This window comes from Talpa europaea (genome assembly GCF_964194135.1).
Source record: "Talpa europaea genome assembly, chromosome: 16".
NCBI lineage: Eukaryota > Metazoa > Chordata > Mammalia > Eulipotyphla > Talpidae > Talpa > Talpa europaea.
In genome coordinates, this window is record NC_140084.1 from 41,849,701 (window position 1) to 41,862,201 (window position 12,501).

The 12,501-nt window shown below is 56.2% G+C and overlaps 1 protein-coding gene across 1 annotated transcript in view; it reads right to left on the reverse strand.

Moving 5' to 3' along the window:
* FCGBP (Fc gamma binding protein) overlaps window positions 1–12,229 on the reverse strand; it is a gene marked incomplete at both ends in the record, with an annotated part of 70,753 nt that extends 58,524 nt beyond the window's left edge. Inside the window, 5 exons of the mRNA XM_084256916.1 lie at window positions 2,003–2,373; window positions 4,335–4,905; window positions 7,613–7,962; window positions 9,784–11,034; window positions 12,175–12,229. Coding sequence (XP_084113042.1) covers window positions 2,003–2,373; window positions 4,335–4,905; window positions 7,613–7,962; window positions 9,784–11,034; window positions 12,175–12,229 — 2,598 coding nt within the window. The remainder of the gene's footprint in view (window positions 1–2,002; window positions 2,374–4,334; window positions 4,906–7,612; window positions 7,963–9,783; window positions 11,035–12,174) is intronic.
* Between the last annotated feature and the right edge of the window lie 272 nt (window positions 12,230–12,501).

The following is a 12,501-nucleotide window of genomic DNA, read 5'->3' on the forward strand; positions in this document are numbered from 1 at the left end:
GGTCGTCTTCCGTGCGCCCATTGAAGTTTCCGCAGAGCCCGCACAGCATGCCGGCATAGCTGCTCGGCACCTTGGCAGTCACTCGGGTGTTCCAGTCGTAGGTGACTATCAGGCCAAAGTCCGTGCGCACGACGGCGTCTTGGCCCTGGCGGTACACCTGCACTCGCCCATCTGCCGCCTGGAAGGGCAGGTATTGAAGGACACCATCCACCTGGGAAGAGATTGGGGTCCACAGAGGTCAGTGTATTCAAGGTCCCTTATGCTAGGCCCCAGCTCAGGGCCACTGCTCAGGCTGCTCCCTCTGCCTGGCACAGCGTGCACCTCCTGTCATCCTTCAGGTATCATGCTAATTCTGCACCGAACCCACAGCCTTCAGAGCCCATGTGACCTGAACCCCATCACCTCCCTGACCTCAGTTATACCCCATTCCCCATCTGTCATCTTTCCTGTCACCCTGGCTTTCCTGATATTTCTCTAACTCTTCCAGTTGAGTCTGGCATCCAGGTCTTTTCACTGTGCCAAGAAGACCACCTACCACGTTTCATCTGGCTGCTGCCCCTTTCCCTTCAGGAGTCATGGAGCTGACCCACGTGGCGCAGCAGACCACTCCCGTCACTCTCGCTGTTCCCTCGACAGTATATTTCAGGCAGTCTGCTTCTTTTGCTCCCCACTCTGTCTCTGGTGAGTCCATCCCCCGCCTACCCCCGCACCTATGGCCTCGTCCCCAGTTTTGTATGCATAAATAAAGAAAATCTTCTGAAAAAAAAGAGTATACACTCTGGAGGCAGACAGCCTGGCTTCAGATTCTGCTACTCCTTAGCTGCATGATTTTCGTCATTTGAAAAGAAAAATCGGTGGTTCTGCACTTTTGCTGAGTAAGGACCTTCAAAGGACGTTCACAGGGAAACGTGCCCAGGGGGGTGCCCATCTGGTAGTCTCCATTCCCTTGCGTAGTTGGGAGACTCTGTGAACCCCAAACACACACACACACAACTCACACACATACCTCTATTTGCCTACATTTCACTTGTCACCTTACTGTCCAAAAGTCATTATCCTCCAGAATAGGCCCAGACTACAACTTGCGGGGGTTCATACCTAACAATGTGAAGTCAACATTGATTGAAAATTTCCTGGGTGGCAAGGGCCCTTCTACACAGGGGGCCAATATTAACTGGTTAAATCCCTGCCGTACCCTGATTCTGACCCCCCTATGGGTGATTATTGGATGGCCCATCTGATTGTGCACAAAACTGAGGCCAGGGCCTCCCTGGTGGCGCAGTGGTTGAGCGCTGGGTTGTGAAGCTGCCCTCAGCCTCTGCAGTGCTGGTTCGATTCCTGGCTGCTCCCCGGCCACCAGAGGAGGGTCCCACATGGCGCGCAGACCTCTCCTGCCGCCCGCTGCTCCCCTCAGCAGTGTACTTCGGTCCTTCTGCCTGCTCTGCTCCCCGCTCTGGCTCTGGTGAATTCTCTCACCCTCCTGCGCTTCTGACTGTACCCAGGTCTTGTATAAAATAAAATAAATAAATAAATCTTTAAAAAAAAAAAAAGAAAAGAAATGTGTAGAATTTAAAAAAACAAAAAAAAAAAAAAACAAAACTGAGGCCAGAGAGACAAAGTCACAGGCCCAGGGAGGGGTCCTGCTAGGCGGGGGCCCGTTCCTACCACTGACCACAGAATTGCCTCCCGTCCAGCCCCACCCTAACCCAGAGCCCCTCCCAAGTCTCAGGGTCTGTCCTGCCTCCACTGTGCCAGGGGCATCACTCACCAGCACTCTCCCGGGGTACTCCCTGCGCACTTCCACCTTCACGCCGCGGGCCTCCACGCGCACGGCACGCGTGTAGCTCACGGTCTGGCTGCCCCGATGCTCATTTTGCACCAGCACCCGGAAGGCGGGCAGCGTCCCAGTCGGACCGCACGTGCCGGTCAGCAGGTATGTGCAGGTGCCCATGAAGTCGAAGCGCCGGCCGTCGAAGGTCAAGTAGTGTGGGTCCCCGGATGCCTGGCAAATCCCAAGGCTGTTGGGGTAGCAACCTAAGAGGCCGTTCTGGATGCGGCAGCGCTCGCCACTCGGACAGCCAGGTGTGTCGCTGCAGACCATCTTGTGTGTTTTGGCATCGCAGACGCAGCGCCGCCTGCACTTCTGGTCGGCCCACACAGCCTCCCCAGGCGCAAGCAAGTGGTTTTCAAAGAGGCAGCCACAGGAGGAGGGAGCCACGCAGGCGTCTCCACTGGCCACGAAGCCAGGGAGGCACACGCAGCCTTCGACGCAGGGGCGCTCGGAGCAGTTGGAAGGCGCGCCGGTGGGGTTACAGGAGATGGGGCAGGCCGGGCTGCAGTGCTCATAGCGGCTGTTGGCGGGGCAGGAAAGGGCTGTGGGGACAAGGAGGGCATCTGTCAAGCCATTACAGAGGGTCCCTCAAGGAGTGCCCCATATAAGGGCATGCCTCAGACTCCCCTCCTCAAACCTGCTCCACCCCCAGACCTCTCCATCTCACAAGTGGCCCTTCCTGCCTGGTTTATAGGCCCCAATCCTCAGAGACACAGCTGACTCCCCTGCCCCCTTCACGGTGACGTTCCTAACACAAATCGACCCAGACAGGATCTACTCCAGTCTCCTCTCACCAAGGCCCCCACTCCACTGTCCAATCCCGTAGCCTCCTGCCTAGTGTCACCCACTCTCCTACTGTCCCCAGTCTTTTCCTCACAAGCAGCCAGAGCGCCCTTGTGCTCACCTGAGGCAGATGCGTTCCCTCTGTGCGTGCTCTCCCTGAGGGGAAAAGTCAGCGCCCACCACGAGTCTCCCACCATCTGCCCCATTAACTCCCTGGCCCAGTCTCCACTCGGTCTCTCTCTGGCTCTTTGCTCCAGTCGCAGTACCTCCCGGGGGGTCCTCACAAGGCCACCTCAGGGTCTCTGCCCTGGCTCTTCCCTCTGCCTTTTAGAGGGTGATGCAGTGTGTGGTTAAGAGAAGGCTACTTAAACCCACATGGCCTGGGGTCAAATCCCAGCTCTCCCTTTCTTAGCTCTGTGACCATAAGCAAGTAACTCCAATCTCCCGGTGCCTCCGTTTCCACATTAGTAAGATGGGATAGTTAGTTTCTGTGAGGAGCAAATGAGATAATCTTGCAGGCACCCAGAAACACAGCCGCCAGCAGGTGATGCTGATGCCCACAACTCTTCCTGGTCTCTGCTCCAACATCACCACCTAAGAAAGGCCTTCCCTGTGCATCCTCTTCCACGACCTCCCATGTGCTCTTATCACAAGAACTTTGCTTCCTTTGCACTCTGAAAATATTCCACAGTTTACTGCTTACTATCTGTGTGTCCTGCTAGGATGCAAGTCTGTGAGTGTGAGGACCTAGTCTGTCTCAATCAACGTCGAATTCCAGCACCAAGCACAGCGCTGGGCCCACAGACGAGGTCAGTGCCGCAGAGACGACCGGGTGGAGGAATGAGCACACTGCTCCCTCTTTTTGTACCCGACACGGAGAAACTGGTGGGGGGAGGGAGGAGGTTACTGGGCAGTGAAGATAGGGCAGCGACCAAGACAAATCCCAGTGGCCTCAGCACCTTCCCCAGACAGTCTCCCCACAGCAGTCTCTGCTTCAAGGCCCGGATCTGGGCCTGGATGCCTCCTCCTCCCTTCCCCCTAACCTTCTATCTCCTGAACATTTCTCTGGGAGCCTCACAAGGGCAGGGACAGGTGTGTGTTGGCTCCCACTGGGCCCATTACCAGCACAGTGATGGGGCCAGATAAGGGTTCGGTGAATACTTATTGAACAAATAAATAAACGAGATAACGATGAAGTGGATGGAGCCCTGGTTAAAGAGCTTGGACTGCTAGAGGATGTGGAGGAGTCAGGGAGGAGAGGCTCACGCATCTGCACTGGGACTCTGAAGACGACTCTCATGCCAAGCCCTTGCGCATGCTCTTCTTCTGGCCTGGAACTTACTTCCTGCCTCCTTAATTTCTGCCTGGTTCCTCCCCTCCTACAGGTTTCTCACTGGGATCTCTTTCCTAGTAAATCCTCCTCGACCCCCAGGCTGAGTCAGGAAGCTTCTCTCGTCTCCCATGGCCCCTTGGACTTCGACCATCCTGACCCTGACTTCTCTGCTGTGCCTCCCCCACCCCAGCCAACACCACTGTGGACTGACGCTGTGCAGTTGCATCTTCTCCAGCTGCAGGCTTGCTGTGGGCAGGGCCCGGCCTTCATGGCCATGGATGGCTGTCTCCCTGGCATGGCCCAAATCCAGGCTGAACCACAGTGAGGGTCCACACATGCAAGTGGTCCCTGCCTCCCCCCACGTCCACCTCCCGGGGCATCACTTACGGCAGTTGGCTGGCAACCTCCAGTTCCCGACAGAGATGCCAAGCTCCAGACAGGCCTGGGCATAGGCGCTGAGGGCACGGCACAGATTGGACCGGTCCCCACTGCCCACACACATGTCATAGACACACTCCTGCAGGAAGGGCTTCGGCTCCAGGGCATGGTGGCAGACAGCAAAGGGGCCGCTTGGCAGGGTCAGCATGCCACAGAGACGGTCGCCCTCATAGTGCTGGGCCTGGCCTGGGGTGCAGGAGGGACAGTTGTCTGCACAGCCATCCGTACACAGGTAGTCCCCGTCGTCCAGCTTCCATTTGCTGGCAAACTCCATGGCATTAGGAGCAAGCACTCCGTCACGGGTGAGGAAGTCATCTTTGGGGTTGCCGTTGTAGTTGCCGCATAAACCGCACACGTTGTCTTTGAACTTCTCGGGCAGGCTCACTGCCAGCTGGCAGTCCCAGTCGTAGGTGACGATCAGCCCGAAGTCCAGCTCCACGATGGCGCGCCTCCCGCTCTGATACACGCGCAGTCTCCCCTCCTCCATGGAGACCGGCAGGCTTGAGCGCTGGTTGTCGATCTGCGGGGGCGGGGGTGAGGGCTGGTGAGGACTCGTGTGGCCTGACCTGCATCCCGCCTCCTTCCTCTCACTTGCCCTGCCTGAGCTGCTTGGGGATTCCTGCCTCCTGTGACTGCCACCATCCCAGCCTCAGAATCTTTGCTCTTGCCATTTCGGGGTCTGAAATGTTCTTCCCTGAGAGGTACACATGGTCCGCTTCATTGTCTCTCTTTTTTTTAAATAGAGGCATGTTATATTTATTTGTTTGTTTGTTTGTTTGTTTATACATGCACTGGGTACAGCCAGAAGCGCGGGAGGGTGAGAGAATTCACCAGAGCCAGAGCGGGGAGCAGAGCAGGCAGAAGGACCAAAGTACACTGCTGAGGGGAGCAGTGGGCGGCAGGAGAGGTCTGCGCACCATGTGGGACCCTCCTCCAGTGGCCGGGGAGCAGCCGGGGATCAAACCGGCGCCGCAGAGGCCGCAGAGGCCGCGGGCAGCTTCACAACTCAGCGCTCAACCACTGCGCCAACGGGGAGTCCCCGCTTCATTGTCTCTTACAAGGGCTTCCCCCAAATGTCACCATCACAGTGAGGCGGTCCCTGACTACCCCTACTGGCTTCCTGATCCACTTTCCTGCTAACCTGTCCTCCCACAGCTTCTAACCTTTTGAACTATTTGCAAATTTCTCGTGCTTATCATCTGCCTAAATCCACTAGACCGTCAGCGCCACGAAGACAGGGTTTCGTCTGCTTCCACTACTGCTCAGCTCCTGTGCCCAGACAGTGCCTCGCTGGACAGCAAGTACTGGCAGGGAGCAGAGGCCCTGCTGCACTGGGGAGAGCCTCTCTGGCTAGTCATTGTGCCTGGTCCTAGGCTGAGAGACCGTGGAGATGCAGCCATGACAGACACAACCCCAGGTCTGCTCTCATGGGGCTCCCAGTGCAATGGGGGAGACAGACCTGTCAAGAGACAATGACAGGGCCTCCCTGGTGGCGCAGCGGTTGAGCGCTGGGTTGCGAGGCTGCCCGCAGTCCGATCCCCGGCTGCTCCCCGGCCACCGGAGGAGGGTCCCACATGGCGCGCAGACCCCTCCTGCCGCCCGCTGCTCCCCTCAGCAGTGTACTTCGGTCCTTCTGCCTGCTCTGCTCCCCGCTCTGGCTCTGGTGAATTCTCTCACCCTCCCGTGCTTCTGACTGTACCCAGTGTTTAAATAAATAAATAAATAAATAAATAAATAAATAAATAAATAAATAAATAAATCTTTAAAAAAAAAAGACAATGACAGATGAGAGGTCAGGGTTGGGACAGTGGCGGCAGAGGCGGCCTTGGGAGCCTTGAACAAAGGACAGATCCCACCCTGCAAGGCAGGGAGGTTGCCTGGAGGCAGGGACAGCTAAGCTGACCTGGAAAGGATCAGTGCAGGACAACTGCAATAAGGAGGGAGGTGCTATTACTTTGCAAATGTGCTGAGGGGAGAGAGGACACAAGGGCTGTGTCTGTCTGTTGCCTGCCTGTGCCCTTGTCCCCGACTTGAGCACCTCTTTCTCATTCTTTCTCCACACATTCTTGCCTTAGCCAAGAGGATGAGGTACAGAAATGGAGTCAGAGGCAGAGCCTCTGGGAGCCTCCTGTGCTCCTGTGCAGCCAGGTCTGTGCTGGGCAGTGCTGAGGACACAGCCGTGACCGGTGACTGCCAGGACCCTGCCCGCACAGGCTCTCAGTCCAGGCAACTCAATGTTCCAATCTGCCTCTCCCCTAGGACCAGCGATCTCCATTTACAAATGACACAGTAACATTTGTTCCCTCCAGAAAATTTTCAAAATGCACATGAGCAAAAATGAGAAAAGAGAAATTCCCCATAATGCCATAAACACACACACACATGTACAAATCCTGCCAGATATTTTTTTTAACCGCTAAATACATTTACCCTTTTCTCGTGTTTTAAATAAGGAGACCCTGCTGAAGTCACTGTCTCATGAACTCTGTTTTTCTAACAGACTCAGGCAATTCTACCAGGATTCCACAGCTGTAAACTCTTGGACACTTTCTTTCTTTTCTTTTCTTCTTTTTTTTTTTTTATAGAGGCATGCTTTTATTTATTTGTTTGCTGGTTTGTTTGTTTGTTTTGTTTATACATGCACTGGGTACAGTCAGACGCGCGGGAGGGTGAGAGAATTCACCAGAGCCAGAGCGGGGAGCAGAGCAGGCAGAAGGAGTGAAGTACACTGCTGAGGGGAGCAGCGGGCGGCAGGAGAGGTCTGCACGCCATGCGGGACCCTCCTCCGGAGGCCGGGGAGCAGCCGGGGATCGAACCAGCGCCGCAGAGGCCGCGGGCAGCTTCGCAACCCAGCGCTCAACCGTTGCGCCACCGGGGAGGCCCCACTTTCTTTCTTTTGTCTTTAAAAAGCGCATTAGAAAAAAGTCCAACTTTTTCTTCTAACCCTATCTCTGAGCATCCTTAAAGGAAATTCAAACGTCGACCAATAAAGGAAAAAACAATTTAGAACTAGAACTGCTGGACAAGCGGGTTTAAGGTTCTTCCACTGGTTCTCCAAGCAGTGGAGAGAAATGTCCCCTCCCCAGCCCGCACCCCTATTGGGCCCATTTCTCCGCACCCTGTACCCCAGGCCAAGGGCTCAGGCCTGGGCGTTGCCACGGCAAGCGCTGCCTCCTCCCCCTGACAGGAGTTCACGGGCGTTCCACCGCAAGACTCGGGACACTCACCCGGGCAAAGCCGACCTCCCCGCGGGCCAGTGACACCGAGTGGCCGTAGGCGCGCACGGTGACGAAGCCCACGTAGGAGACGCGGCGGCTGTTCCGGTGCTCGTTCTTGGCCTCCACGCTGAAGGCAGGCAGGGACAAGTCCTTGCTGCACAGCTCCGTGATCGTGTAGGTGCAGGTGCCCATCATGTCGTAGTGAAGGCCATCGAAGGTGGTGTAATGGGGGTCACCCTGGGCGCGGCAGGTGGCCACGGACACCTCCACGCACGTGGGCTTCCCGCCCACCACCTTGCAGTGGTGCCAGGGTGGGCAACTCACACCTTCGCAGGAGGCCTCCTCCGGGGCTGGGGTGGCTACAGGGAAGGTGGGGCAACTGTCAGAAGGTTCCAGCAGATAGGAGTCCAGCCCTGGGGGGTCTGGGTAGGGCCCTCCCAACCACCCTTACAGAATGGGGAAGGTTCAGTCGAGAATCCCACAGGGAGGGAGAGGCCCAGGTCCTCAGGTCCCAGGTTCTCTGATTCCCCAGTTTAACCACCGCTCATCCCAGAAGAAATGGAAGGCAGTGCAGTCACAGCAGCACAATCATGGAAATGTCCTGTGTGGGTTTTCTCTCCACATTTTCCCCTCCCCCTTTCCTTCCCACTCCAGTCAGTGGGTTAAAGGGTCTTTTTCCAGGAGAGAAAAGGGAAGACAGAGACTGTAACCCAATGGGAAGGAGGGTGCGGTCAGGTTGTCTGTGTGGGATTCCTGGCTCAAAGACTCAGCTGTGTGACTCTAGAGAAGGCTACTGGGCTCTCCATACCTCCATTTTGTCACGTGTGACATGGGTGGGGGTGATCATACCTTCCTCACGAGGAGACTGTTTGGGGAGGGGGTGTTGCCAGTTTTTAATAAGCTAGAACATCAGGCCCTCCCCTGGGGGCGCAGGCAGTTGAGTGCAGCGCTGTGAAACTGTCCGCGGCCTCTGCAGCACAGGTTCGATCCCGGCCGGCCAGTGAGAAACCCCCAAGGCATGGCAGACCTCTCCTGTGTCACCCGCTGCTCCCCTCAGCAGTGTATTTTGTCAGTCTGCCTTTTCTGTTCCCCACTCTGTCTCTGGTGACTGCTCTTACCCTCCCGCGCATCTGGCCTGTACCCAGTTCTTGTATGCATAAATAAATAAATCTCTAAAAAAAAAAAAAGAACAAGATCGACATCTTGTTCTTAAAAAAAACAAAACTAAAAACCTAAAGCATCAGTAGGGTTTGGAACTGCCCCACGGTGTTGATGGCCCATGGCTGGTGAAACCCGCCCCTCCCCGTTCTACCAGTCATGCCCCCAAGTAGCACTTTGAAATAGGGTGGTTTCTGTGCCCTAGAAGTGGGGGCCATTTCTGCTAGGGCTTGACACCCTAGTGTCTAGTGTTCTAACTTGGGGAGGGGTCCACGTAGGCAGCAATGGCTCTTCCTTCCCTGCTTTCCAGTCTTCAAAGCCCTTGCTTTCTGTGCATTCACAGTAACAATCACTCTTACATAGTCCTCTCACTTGCCAGACACCCACTGCGGGATTTACAAATGCTGACCCGCTGCACCCTCACTTAGCAATCCTGTGAAGGGGATGCAACTATTAACCCCATTTTACAGATGAGGCCCACAGAGGTGTTCACGTGTCCAAGGTCACACAAGCAGATATGCACCCTGAAGACTGGTGTGAGCATCTGTGCCCTCAAACACCACACTGAGGTGACTCCTTAACATGCTGAGCCTGAGGTGACACGTTAAGCCAGGCCCTAGACATGAATGATGGTGACCTTGCGAGGCCCCCCAACAAGGCAGCCATCACTATCTTTCCAAACTGGTTGTAAGAACTGCTGACCTGACCCTCCCATCCCGCAAGATCCCTCACTTGTAGCACCTTGGATCTCCCCTAGAACCCCCCACCCCACAAACACAGGCAACAAACGGCTAATGCACCACCCCTGCTGCAGGCATGTGCTCTGACTGGTTGGGACCCAGATGCTAAGTATTTAGTGTTGCTCCTGGGGGCTGGAGAGAGAGGCTGGAATGGGTGGGGAGGATAGGCCAGTGGGGCCAGGAAGCCACAGAGAAGCAGGTGAGTAGGAAAGGGGGATGAGTGAGAGGGCGGGGAGAGGGGTCACTGGGAGGACAGGGCCAGAGGTCATTCCCATCACTCACTCTGGCTGCAAGCAGCTGCTGTGCCAAAGCCCACAGCCTGGCCCAGTCCGAAGGTGAGCAGCCCAAAGCTGGTACCAGCCTTGGCCACGTGGATGGTGTCAGCAGTGCCGAGGTCCACTTCAGCAAAGGAGAACTCGCTGCCGGGCACGGGTGTCCAGGTGACATTGGTCCCCAGTGCACTCTCATCCACCATCAGTGTGTTGGCAGCCTCCGTCGGGGTCACCACCAGGGCCACACCATTAGAGCCTGGCATGCTCTTGACCATGTAGGCAGAACAGTAGGATGCCACATCTGGGATCAGGACCAGGTAGGGGTCGTGGGTGACACCACCCCTGGTGGCACCTGTACCAAACAGCAGGACCTGGACGCCCACGTCTGCAGTCAGGTAGAGTGGCCTGGATGGCCGGATCTCAAACTGCAACACGCTGCCCTCCTGCAGCCCACGGGAGCCGGTGGTGCCCCCATGGTTGTAGGTCACCCTCGTGGTCTGGCTGGCCACCACGAAGGCCAGGTCGTAGCGAGTCTGGGAGGCCAACGTGGCCACCACGTAGCGGGTGCCCCAGGCGGATGTGGGCAGCAGCTGCTCCACAACATGGTTGCAGGTTGTGTGTTTCTGAGCGCAGGTGTGGCCAGAGAGGACAGCCACGGGGATGCTGGCTGTGATCTTTGACCCCGAGAGATCAGCCGTGCTCTGTAGCTGGGCCACCTGAAAGGGCTCCAAAGTCACACTCAAGACACTACCCGCAGGGTAGAACTTGCCCTGAAACGTCACCGCCCCCTTCAGGTTCACATGGATAGTGGTGTTCACAGGCCCAGCCACCACAGCGAACTCCTTGACATTCTGGGTAGAGGAGCCAGGCGGTGTGAACACAAAGTACTCAGTGCCCAGGGCACGGACAGGCTGCAGCAGTGTCAGCTCTGCCGAATTGGGCTTAGAGTTTACAGCCTGCACCGAGATGGCGCGGTCAGAACGGACTACCACCGCGTGATGGAAGATCTTGCTGCCCATCATCTCAGCCTTGGAGCTGATATTGGCCATGACCGACTGCCCAGGTCTCACTGTGATCTCCTGGGAGGTGCCATCTGCATGGCTGAAGATGAAGACCGAAGCAGGTTTGGCCGACATACTGGTAAGAAAGAGGTGGAGACTGGCCTGGCTGTACCCAGACCGGTAGTTCTGCAGGAAGGCGGTGAGGAACTCTTCCCTGTCGTCGGCGTTCCTGGGGTTCACGGAGGCCTCCTGGGTCAACCCTGGAATAAGAACATGCAGTTGTGGGTCCACTCATCAGGGAAGTAACACCTCTCGTCCTGTGCCTGGGTAACATTTAGAAATATTAATTTGGCTTTTCACCTCTCTTCTCTCCCTTTCTCCTGTTTACGCACCCACCAGCCTTGCTGACGTTCCTTCTCCAGAAGCCTGAGCCCTTGGACAAGAATGTCACACTCAGGCAAGTTGTGTGCGCTGGGTCCAGGCAAGTTGTGTGCGCTCCAGCAGCAGGGGGCCGCTGTCACCTGTTCAGCCCACTGTTCCTGCGATGGCTTACGATGACTCTTTTTAATGCCACATCTTTCCATTTTTCTAGACTCCAGTTGATTTAAGCACCATGCTTTAAGCACCAAGTGGGCTGGATTTGGATGCTACTTTGTGGCTTCTGTCTCAGTAGGATTTGGGGATGGGAGTGAAGGGAAGAACGGGTTATGGGAGTGTGGACAGAGCGCCTCACAGAAATAGAGAGGAGGAGGCACTTTTCACCAGCCCCAACCAGGAAGGGCTTCTCCAGGGTTAGAGAGAGGGGCCAGGGGAGGGGGAGGGAGAGGTCTACGGGGTTTCGGAGAGAGTGTTATAGTAAGGGGGTCTGTCAAATAAGGGGCGCCTTGAAGGATATTCCAGTGTCCCAAGGGGCCAGGGACAACGGCTGTTCCAAAAGGCAAGCTAAATAGACGATGACCAGCAGCGAGAGGGCCCTGATGTTCCAGCTTTCCCCCAGCATTTCGGCTTCACTGAGACTTAAGTCCTGGACTCCTGGACATCACCCTGGAGAACCGGGTACCGGACGCTCCAAGAGCGCCTTCAGTGAAATTTCCCATTGCCTCAGCAGAATGAGGCTGAGTCAGAGCTTTAGTTGAGTTACAGACAATCAAGACAGCAGTGGTTTTGAAGTACTGAAATTTGGGGACTAAGGTTTTGCCTGCTTCCTTCCAGAACTGAGAGAGGATTGGTGATTTCTGCCACATTTCTCTGCAGGACCATAGATTCTTCCCCCCATCTCTGTCAGGCTGGGGTGAGACTGGGAGAGGGGCGTGCAAAGGGGGTACACGTGGAGGGTCCTGCCCCAGGCAGAGTCCCCCATACTGTAACCAGCATGTAGGCAGGATCTCGATCTGACTTACCCCATAGGAGGGTTGCTCCAGCCCAGAGCGTCCACCAGCTCCACAGGGAACCCATGTCTGCAGTGGGGAAAGAGAAGGGCATCAGAGAAGGCTGGGTGGCCTTCTGTCAGAGACTGTCCCTGACAGGACAGAAGGGCCAAGTCTTGGGACAAGGGCCACCAGGGAAGCAGGGAGGCAAAGGTGGGCTCGACCCAAGGGCCAGCGCATGTGTGTAGGGGGGCAGCTGGATGTCCAGTCGGTCTAAGGTTGGGCTTAGGAGGGCAGGACAGGATGGGGGCAAGAGTAGGGGACCTCAGTCTCTCACCTGCAGGTCCCTGGAGCTGTGTG